This window comes from Hydra vulgaris, chromosome 02 (genome assembly GCF_038396675.1).
Source record: "Hydra vulgaris chromosome 02, alternate assembly HydraT2T_AEP".
NCBI lineage: Eukaryota > Metazoa > Cnidaria > Hydrozoa > Anthoathecata > Hydridae > Hydra > Hydra vulgaris.
The window spans coordinates 15,461,148-15,472,966 of NC_088921.1; the positions used below are offsets into that span (position 1 = coordinate 15,461,148).

Genomic DNA, 11,819 nt, shown 5'->3' on the forward strand with positions numbered 1-11,819 from the left:
AGAAGAGAAATAATTAAATAGTAAGAAAGTGTCATAAAATATGAAAATTTTATTTTATACAACTACCTTGAACTTTGAAGCCCGATATGAAAGTTACAGATTTAATTCCCGTGAATCTTACTCAACTGCCTCCCAGCAATCTTTTGCTGTGCGTTGCGTCAACATTCTAATTCTCAAACTTTCATCCGTTAAATGTTTTGTCATGTGATGCGTAGTTTTTGAGAACTTTAATTGCCTAACTTGCCTCTATGCTTAACTAACCTCGCTCTACCCTATATAATATTTTTTACACGGTTCTGGCGACTAGGTCCTCGAAATCATCTTTGAGATTTCGAGGACCTAGTCGCCAGAATTTTATATATTGTTAGATTGTAAAACTACTATTAATGAATATAAACTAAAAAACAAAAAGAAACCTTGGAACCTTTTCCAAACTGTCACTATTCGAAGAACTTTTTGATTGAAGAACCTTTAAAGTTATTTTGAAGTTTTTTAAAAATGACACACATGCCAGTTTCTGTGCAAGACCTTGACATCTGGTTCTTTCCTTTGGTTGACACAATAAATTATTTACGCATTTATAAAATAAAATTATAAAGCTGAAAAGTTGTGTACGAATGCGTAGTACAGTTATTAAAGTTGCATTCAACTTGAGTAACTGAACAAATATTTTTGCTGAAAAATCATCATATGCATAGCGAAGGTATATAGACCAAGAAACCAATCAAGCTTTACTTGATGAACTTGAGCTTTTATCTCTTAGAATAATGAGCAGATTATTGCTGCATGTGGTGTAACACTTTTTTCTTCATTTGTTTGCCAATAGAATTAATGGTTATAAACATATTTAGAAATGTAATAATGGAACTGTTGTAGGCGAAACAAATGGAAACGGAAAGGTAGAAGTCTGAAAATAATGATAGCTTTGGATTAAAATCAACCTTTTAACTGTATCAATTTTTTTCAAAAATGTTTTTGTTTAACTTTTTATATATTAAAAGTTAAAATAAAAACATTTTTGAAAAAAAATTAATGCAGTTATTTTTAAGGACGTTTTATAGCAAATATCTTTTTACAACAATCTGCAATGTTTCTAATATAAAGAATGTAAAACTCTACATCTTTAGTCCTGAGTTTTTTAGATAAAAATAAAACTGTGGTGGTATACGGGGCTCTGTTAATGGTGCGTCTCTATTTTTTTTATAGGAAAATATGTATATATATCCATCTCTATTTTATATAGGAAACTAGAGACTTAAGTATGGAAGGTGGTGTGAACTTTTAAGTTAAAAGTACGGTACTCTGTGGCAAGATTTTTAGAACTTCTTGGAGCACGTTAATAACTAAATAATAAATAAAAAAAGCGGTAAGCAACTCATACTCAAAAGGAAACCAATCACGGCAAAACACATTTTTTTGTTTCTATGAAAAATAGTCTTAAAAGGCAACCAAAAGGCTGCATCTGGAAAAAATGAAGTCTATTTTTGTTTTTCTGGTTTCCTTTTTCATTTTCAAATGCGAATCCACTCCAAAGGATCGCGTTATCAAAGAAAGTGATTTATCTTCGGAAAATCACAATGAAAATGATATCCACAATAAAGAGTATGACCACGAGGCTTTTTTAGGTAAAGAAGATGCTCGAAGATTTGAAGAGTTAACACCAGAAGAAAGCAAAAAGCGACTTGGGTGAGTCTTTCTCGAGACTTTAAGTACATTTAAAAGATCTTACATAAGTGATAAATATTCAATTTTGTGATAATAGAGATAATCGACATAATTTTCCTACAACTATAAAACGTAAATTTATTAAATATAGAGCTTTAATTTAAATTAATAATAATCCTAATAATGCTAAAATCTTAGATTAAATTATTTAGATATAAAATTTAATTTGTTTTGAATTCAGCGTTTTGCGAAAAAATTTATTTTTAGTTAACCATCTACCATAAAATTTTCTAAGTTTCCATAGTATTCCACTATAGTATTCCACTTGGGTGTAAGTTTTTCTAATTAATTCTAATGATATTGCACTTATTATTTAATCACTTTATTTGTTACACATTTTTTCCGGGCTATTGCATATTTTCCCACTCAGTTTATATCTGTTTTTATACCATTTTATCTGAACCATTGAAATAATAATTGCCAAATTAAAAGTATGTATAGTGTCTCTTTGTAGCTTCCTTTTAAACTAAAATTACTGTGTATTGTCTCAACATGTATTTATATGCTATAGAGCTTTTTTAAGATTAAAATTTTAACCAAGTTTAAAATTTTTTTTTAGGATTTTGTTAAATCTATTTCTAGTTTTAGAACTAAACCAACAATCAAAATACTTTGTTTGTACAGGTTTGCCATATGAAATAAGAGAGTAGCAGTTATTTTAAATACTATTTTAAATTGATTTAAGAATATGTACCCTGATTTTTTAATTGAAAACAATACTGTAAATTTATATATATATATATATATATATATATATATATATATATATATATATATATATATATATATGTATGTATGTATGTATGTATGTATATATAATATATATATATATATATATATATATATATATATATATATATATATATATATATATATATATATATACATATATACATATGTATGGTATATACATACATACATACATACATACATACATTATAATTATTTTTTCTGCAAAAGTAGTATAAGAAATAGGACTAACTTATTACTTATAATTTTTTTGATTATTTTTGTAGAGAACTTTACAATAAAGTAGACACTGATAATGATGGTTTTGTTACAACTGAAGAGCTCAAACAATGGATTAAATTTACTCAAAATAAATATATTTGGAATGATGCAAAAGAGCAAATGAAGCAGAATGATTTAAACAAAGATGATTTTGTCACATTTGATGAATATAAAAAAGGAACATATGGTTTTGCAGATGGTAAGTTTAAACATTTGTGATGATAATTTTATCTTTTCTGTTTAATTATAATTTTTATTTAAAATTATTTAAATAATTAAATTTAATTAACTAATGTTGCTAATGAGTCTAGTAACTACATCTAATAAATTTTAATACTAAAACCTAAAACCTTTTTATGTTATTGTCAATTAAATGATGACAATGTGTGAAAAAATTAAAAATTAAAATAAAAAATATAAAAGTAATATAATAAAAATAAAAAAATAAATTAAAAGTAAAATAATAAAAAAAAAACTTAATATAAAAAATTAAAATAAAAAAATAAATAATGCATTTTGGAATCTTTTAATTATGTCTCATCTGGAACCAAAAAATTTGTAAATATGCCTTTCAATTTTTATACTAGAATCTTCCAAAATAAAAAAAAACTTGGATTGGGGCCTTATGTATGGGCCGTATGCCTATATTAATTTAATAATCGTCTGCTTCATCTTTTTTGGTTACTATTTCAATTCATCAAAAGTTGTCATTCTTGCAACCTTACTTTCAAGTAATCCATATGATTATAAAAAACCTGCTATATGACTAGCTCAAACCTGCACAAAGTTAATTTTCTGAACATTAGTTTGTTGATTTATTTATTGATATTAAACGATAAAAGCATTTTGTCAAGGTTCTTCCCATTGTAAACTTTTGTTTTTATGTTGATCAAACTTCATTTAATTTATTCGATAACAAGATATTGCATTTTATATACAAAGTATACATCATGCTCAAATATATTATAATACTTTAATAAAATACAAATAAAAATATAATACTTATATGATAAAATAATTAAATAAATACAAAAAAAAAAAAAATAATAAGTTTTATATTAGTACACAATTTTGTCTAATAAGAATTAAGTTTTAATATAATGTCGTACATTATATATAGTATGTGGAGTGTAACAAGTTTGGTTTATTCCAAATTCATTGGTTTATTCCAAATTCAGTTTATTCCAGTGAATAAACTGATTTGTAATGAATTTGGAAGCTTTTTTTCAAAGTTTTGTAATTCTGAACAATAAATTGGAAGCTTTTTGTAAAGTTACCCAATATTTTTATTACCCAATATTTAATATTATATACTCATTAGGTTTTAATTTTTTATTTTCATTATAATTCTTACTATAGTCTTTCCAGTCCTTAAGATACTTATGACTTCTAGCTGTATTTGAATGAAGTTTATGTTTTTCAGATTTTATTGTGTTTAATGTCTTCTATATTGAATTTTTAATTGATTAGTGTAGTTCTATCTGTATGTTGATTAGTGTAGTTCTATCTGTTGCTATTATGTATTATTGCTTTATTGATGTTAAAATTTCTGTTGAAAACCTTTATCTCTGTTCCTTCCTTACTCCTCTGACCTTGACTCTAACCCTAGTACAAAAAAAAAATTTTAAGGGGAAAAGGAAGAAAGAATTTTTATCCCTTCTTTCTTTCCTTTAGCACACCCCATGGTGATTCAACTAAATACAGTAAAGTAATCATAAAGCATAAATTATCTTTGAGGTATATTTATCATTTAAATCCAACATTATATTAGGAAAAAAATTGTGTGTGCTTTTAAAAATGATTGGCCAATCTCTAATTTTGAAAAAGTTATATGCGTTAACTTCAACATTAACCTTTTGTCAAAAGTTGATTGTTCTGTAATATGACCAGATGCGACACAACATTCCACGTTTCAGTTAGTTTTACTTGAATAACTTCTGTGAATATACACCTTCAGTGCAATATTGTGTTTGTTTAGTAATAAAGTTTAAAGATTGGAAGGTTAAAATAAAGAATAATAATTAAAACAAAGGTTATTAATTTCCTCAATTGTTATGGTGATATCTATTGACCAGCGTGGCGGTTGTTTATTTTTTAATGTTTGATGTTGATTGAAAGTCTCCTTTATCGATAGCTGGATTAATGGGTTGCAGTTATTAGTTAATGTTAACTTAGTAAATTTTGTAATTTGTTCAACCATAAAAAGCCATAAAAGGTTTCAAACTATAGTATGAAGTATAAGGTGTTTTTTTTTTTTTTCAACATCTTCACGACTAACACGACTAGGCTGCAAGCAACCACTATTAGAGTTAGAAGTTACTGAAAAGAGTTTATAGTGCAAAATAATGATTAACAGACGACTTAAAAGATTGCAAATTATATTAATCAGGAAAACAAGATGAAGGGAATTCCAAAAAACTGATGTAACCCAGAATTGGCTAACATCAGTTCTTTAAAAAAATTCATATTTGACAAATAAGAATTTTTTTAGCCTTAGGAACAGTAACAGTAAAATTATTTGAATTACGAGTAACACGAGAATGAATTTTAGTAGATGGCACAAGTGATGCTAGCTCTTTAGAGCAGCGCCCATTATATTTTTTATAGAAAAGAGAAAGAGAAGCAACATTACGATGATGTGATAATGGTTGGAGGTTGGCTGCAAGAGCAGGTCCAACTATGTTTACAATGCGTTTTTGCATCTTGCCTAAAAGAAAAAGCGCTTCATTAGAAGATCCACCCCAAATATGGCAACAGTATTCTGTACAATGACATATTTGAGATTTTTAGAGATAAAGAATAGAATCCGTAGTAAGGAAAATAGGGAGAACAGATGCTGCTTTCCAGCAGGCTGGAAAACAAGACTCTGATAAGCACTTGTTAACTAGTTTTGATGAAAAGTATAGATGACAGCTTCAGAAAACACTTCTGCAAGACTATAACAGTTATGTTGTCCGAACCACAAGCTTTAGAAAAATCTAAGTAGGAAATCACTTATACAGATGCGATACAGATGCGAATAGTGATACGAATATCAAGCAATGGATCAACCTATTTGTCGGCTATATCAGTTTGTAAAAACTTATATATTTGGATTTGTTAAGTTGTTTGAATTCATAAATCTTTAATTGTGTTGTTTGTAATGAATTACTTTAAGTGTTTGTAACAAATCACCCCAGGTGTTTGTAAAAAATTTTTCCCCAAACGGTTTGGAAATAGCAGTTATGGTTGTTGTTTTTACAACTTAGTTGGTATATTATTTTTACTAAAAATAAATTGTTGTTAATATATGTTATAAAAGTATATTGTTGTTACTGAGAATTATTTGATTAAATATTTAATTAGTAGTTGTTTGTGATTTTTTTTTTTTTTGTTGGTCTATTTTTAATGTCTTATTCTTAATTCTCAGAAGGTAATATTGCTCATTACAAAGATATGATTGCTCGTGATGAACGAAGATTCAAACTAGCTGATACAGATAATGATGGCAAGCTTAGTCGAGAACAGTTTGCTTCGTTTTTGCATCCAGAGAGCGATGATAACATGAAACCATTAGTTGTTCAAGAAACTCTAGAAGATATTGATAAAAATAAAGATGGAAGCATTTCTCTTGATGAGTACATAGGTTGAGTTTTTTGTTTTTAATACAAATAATTTTTTTTGGTAAACAAGGGGTTGTTGTTTTTTCTAATGTTTTTAAAAACGAATTAACGCAGGCGATTTATGGCCAGAGGAAGACAGAGTTGCTGGTAACGAGCCTGAGTGGGTGAAAAGTGAACGAGAACAGTTCACTAATTATCGTGATATTAATAAAGATGGCAAAATGGATAAAGAAGAAGTAGCAGCATGGATACTGCCTCCTGATTACGATCATATTACCTCAGAAGCTCAACATTTGATTAGCGAAGCTGATGCTGATGATGTAAGTATCACCTTATTAATAAAATAAGTATCACTTGAATAATGTTGATATAACATGGTCTATTCTTAATGTTGGTTATAACAAAAGTTTTTTTCTTCCCAGGATGGAAAGTTAACAAAGAGTGAAGTTGTAGAAAAATATGATTTGTTTGTTGGTAGCCAGGCAACGGATTTCGGCGAAGCTTTGAAATATAAGCATGATGAAATGTAAATGAGATAATATTTTAGAAAGATTTTTTAATTTTATTTTTTAACTTACATAATGTTGCTTGTCGTCAATATCAGTTCTGATTGCATTTAACCTGTGTAAATTATCGATCTTGATCTTTTTAAACACCGAAATAGTTTGTTGGATTTCAATATGTAAATGACACATTTAAATATAAAGTGTTTTTTTGCTACAGTAAGGTTATACGGTAGGTAGAAAGGTCTTTCTTTAGCTAATGCAAAAAACTGATGTAAAAAATAGCGCGCTATTAAATTGGGTATAATTTCGTCTGACGTGCTTGCTTGTTTGCAAAAACTATGAAAAATCTTTGGGTTCAATAAGATTCATTGGATTCAAATTTACGCTTAACGCTAAAATGTTGTTTTTTGTTAGATTAGACTCTTGTTAGACTCTACCATAAATAAATCAAACTTTTGCTTATTTGTTAATCTCAAATAGAGTTGTTTCTTGCATGGTAAATCAATCTTGCGCTTTCGAATCTTGTTAGATAAATTGTTTTTTGTTAAAAAAGTTAAAACATACTGAATTGTTCCAATTAACAAATTTGTTTAATATTCGGTAAAACCTATTATTGCCAAGGTTTTTAACATATTATTGCCTACGTTTGTACACTAACGTCTGAAAAATATTTTTGTATGACAAGAGGAAAAAAAAAAGTTATTTAATTACAAAACCAGTAAAAAAATATTTTTAATTTCTGTTATATAACAACATATTGTATGATATTTTATTATCAAACAAAATAATTCTAATTGTACTATCTATTCGCATTTTTTTCAATAAAGTATTTCATATCACAATCTATTCGCATTTTTCCCCACGATGCACCAGTGACATTGAAAAACCAAATGCATTAGTTTTTTTAAAAAACATAATGAAATTTATTTTTAGGATGATTAACTTTATTAAGTTTTTTAAAAAAGGAATTAAAAGTTGTTGTTTTTTTCGTCAATTAAAATTTTTTTTTCCACTTTAATCATACGTAGATTTTCAAGCTTTAATCAGTTAAAATTAAAAAAAAGAACTTTTTTTTCTTTTTGCAAGTCAATATGGCTCTCTACATCATAATTTATGCGTAACTAATCTAATAAAGACTTTTGATATTATTTTGTCTTTGATAGTATCTCACCAGCTCTGTATGGCATGATGTTCAGCTCAGTGGTGTTCCACAAGGTTCTGTTTTCGGCTCGCACCAATGATTTTGCAAAACTTACTGAAACTTCTGAGATATATGCCCATGGTTCTCAACTTTTTTTCTAAAACTTTATCGCAGACTAATCATCTTGATTTGCAGGATTGTTTAAGCTTGGCACACGAGTGGTCATACACTTGATTACTTAAGTTAAAAATTTCAAAATGCTGTGTTATTCATTACGGTCAAACAAAACCTCATTACAATTAGATTCTGCAAAATAACCAAAAAATAATTCCCAAGATAATTCCTAAGAAAAGATAATTCCTAAGAAGCTCTACTAAAAAGCGTTTAGGAGTCATTTTTACATATAACCTCAAGTAAAAATGACTCCCGAATCACTTTTTTCCCGAGTTATTTTTACATGTAACCTCAAGTAAAAATGACTGCCGAATCGCACATTTTAAAACAGACGTCTCTAAATCTTTGCAAATTCTTGGTATGCTAATAAAGATACACTTTAATTGATGAAAATACGGCTCTCAAATTATATAAAGAGTTTATATGACCACACCTTGAATATGGAGTGTCTATTTGGGCTTCTTATGGGGTTTGTTACTAAATAAAGCGAATAAAAATTGAAAATTGAGTGTCTACTTGGGCTCTTTATAGTACTTCATCGCCAAAAAAGGTGAATTAAAAAAAACAAAAAATGGAAGAAAAAAAATCTTATTTAATAAAAAATTTTAGTTTTTTTGAAAAAATTTTACTTTTATTTTATATTTTTTATGATATTTCATAGTGATATCATAATACTCTCCTATATAAACTTAAAAACTATGGTATCATAAATTCTAACTTAGATCGGTTTAAAAGTTATTTAAAGAATAAGAAACAATACATTTTATATGATGGCAAAAAAACAAATTTAATGACAATTAACAGAGGAGTCCCCCAAGGATCAATTTTTGGACCACTTTTATTTCTCATTTATATAAATGACTTGAGTAAATTTTCCAATTTCTTAAATGCAATTTTATTTTACAATACATCTTTATTAGAATAAAATACTAACGTATTTTATTCTAATAAAGATATTATTATCTTTATTAGAGTTTTAGATGAAAATGTAACGTGGAAAGAGCACATACGTTTAATCCAAAATAAAATCTCAAAAAGTATAGGCCTTTTATACAAAGCCAAAAAGTTGTTTAATTAAAATTGTTTGAAGTTAATTTACTTTTCTTTTATTCATTGCTATTAAATTACGCCAACGTTGCTTGGTGCAGAACTAATGTATCTTATTAAAAAAAGCTTCTAAACAAACAAAAGCACGCTGTAAGAATGTGGATCGCTTCTCGCACACTAAAATTCTTTTTAGCAAATTCAAAATACTCAATGTATTTCAACTTAGTCTATATCATATTCTTATATTTATGTTCAAAGTAGGTAACAAAATCCATTTTATTCTACATATTTTTTGAAAAAATAAATCATTTATACCCAACAAAATTTTCAAATAACAATTCGTCTGCCGGAAATACTAGTGCCTGAAAAGAGATTAAAGTTTTCTTAATTTATTTTTTACTAAAAAGAGATTAAAGTTTTCTATTCAAAACTTTAATCTCTTTTTAGTCAAAAATAAATGAAGGAATCATAAATTATTATTTTACTAGTATTATAATTTCCGTTTAACACTTTTACTTAAATAGTATTTAAATTTAAAATATATTTACTTCATTAAAAGTTAAAAAATATTTGTTAAAAGTTAAAAAATATTTGTTTACAAATTTAATCCGCCATTTGTAAAAAGGGCAAAAAGCGGCTTCACTTTTCGGATCAAAGTTAGACATCTAGTTATATAATATTTCATTGATTTAACTGGTTTACCTTTTATCATGTTTTTTTATAAAAAAAAAAAAAAAATAGTGATACATTCCATTTATTTTTTAATATTGAATTGTTTTTTGTTTTCTTTGAATTGAATTGACTGTTCAGTAAATAAAAATTATAATCGTACTTTTAAAAACTAAACAGTATTTATAAATATATCGTTTTTTTGTAAAAGTTATGGAATATTTTATAACAAAAATGGAGTATTTTACGGCTTCTGATGCTGATAATCCGATACCAATAGTATTAAAGCCCAATCACCAAATGGAGGAAGAAACTCTTGGATATATAGCGGAAGACCCTGCCAATTCATCTTTTTCTTCTACTATCATTTCTCCTAACAATGAAAAGTAAATATAAAATATTTGTGTACAAAGATTTCATTAAAATACGTCTTGTGCTCGAATAGTTTTAAAGAGATCATTATTTTTACATTCTAAATAAATTCTTGAAATTTCTTTTATTATCATTATCTTTTATTTATTTATTTTTACATCAACTGTGATTATGCATTGTTTTTTTATAATATTCTAAATTATAGTTTTAATAACATTAATTTTTCTATTTTTAATATGTAGTTTATTAAGTAGTTTCCAATACAATTTTTGTTCTTTTTTGTTCTTTTTGACTTATTGTTACTTTGATTATATTTTGAAGAAAACTCACAAGAAAAAGACAAAGAAGTTTATTTTCCACTTGTTAACAAGTGGAAAATAAATGTCAGAGAAAAGCAAAGGCAGTGTGGCAAGGCCTACCTATATAGAAATGGTCAAGAGAGACCAGAGAGAAAAGTAAGAGAAGCTTGTTTTTCAGTTTGTAAACTAAAATGTTTTGAAGTTTTGAAACGACAGAGTGAAATCCATTCTTGTTCCTGGAACTTAAGTGACACTAGAAAACTTTTATACTCAAAATATAGAAAGATTGTAAAAGAAAAAGAAAAAGTTCAGGAAATGAAAGACATAAGAAGTTTATAAATATCATTTTGAAAAGAGCGATGTGAGAAGCATATAGCTAATTTTAATAGCGTGGTAAATAAAGTAAGTGGATTATCAAGGTCCCTTGAGAATGGGAAAATGGTTTTTAGAAAAACTCCTAATCAAGTCTTAGATCAAATCAGAGAACATATAAATAGTTTTCCAACAGTTGATTCACACTACTGCAGACAGAATATTAACAAAAAATATTTAGAGTCGTTATTGAGTACAATTAAAATGTACTGGTTGTTTACACAAGCTTACCCAGAGTTCAATGTAAAAAAATATGTTTATTACTCAACTTTTAATACAGAGTTTAATTTGGCATTTTATAAACCAAAAAAAGATTTGTGTGATTTATTTCAAGAGTGTAAAAACAAAGAAGATGATCAAAAAATACTGACGCATAGAGAGAGAGTAAGCCATTAACTAGACAAGAAAATGTGACCTAGCTAATGTTGCAAATGGAGATTACAAAATCACAGCAGTTTTAACTTTTGATTTAGAAAAAGAATTTCCCCTTCCAATGGCTAATATTTTTGCATTCTATTATAAAAGAAAATTAAATTGCTATAATTTCACATTCCACCGTTCAATGAATAACAAAACTTATTTTGAACTTTGGAATGGATCTATTGGCTGGTAGAGGTGCAAATGAACTTGCAAGTTGTCTGTATAAACTATTTAAGTTAATCATTCAAGCAGGGCCGGATTTAGGGGAGGGCTGAGTGGGCTGCAGCCCAGGGGCCCCCACAAATTCGAGGCCCCCACAATTTTATGATATTTAAATTAAAATACAGAAAAAATATTTTATTTATATTTACACATATTTAATTAAATAATATAATAGATGTATTTACGTTTATTGACAATGAATGGTCTCTAAAAATCAAGATAAGATAGTTTATGCCGTCCGCGATCATCAGACTAAACT

At 27.1% G+C, this 11,819-nt stretch overlaps 1 protein-coding gene across 1 annotated transcript; it reads left to right on the forward strand.

The window, feature by feature from the left end:
- The first annotated feature begins 801 nt into the window (after positions 1-801).
- Positions 802-6,911, forward strand: LOC100206632 (calumenin-B). Its single transcript, XM_065790192.1, has 5 exons — positions 802-1,686; positions 2,742-2,935; positions 6,146-6,361; positions 6,453-6,658; positions 6,761-6,911. The coding sequence occupies exons 1-5, from the start codon at positions 1,472-1,474 to the stop codon at positions 6,866-6,868; spliced, it is 939 nt and encodes a 312-aa protein (XP_065646264.1). The 5' UTR covers positions 802-1,471; the 3' UTR covers positions 6,869-6,911.
- Positions 6,912-11,819: the final 4,908 nt, after the last annotated feature.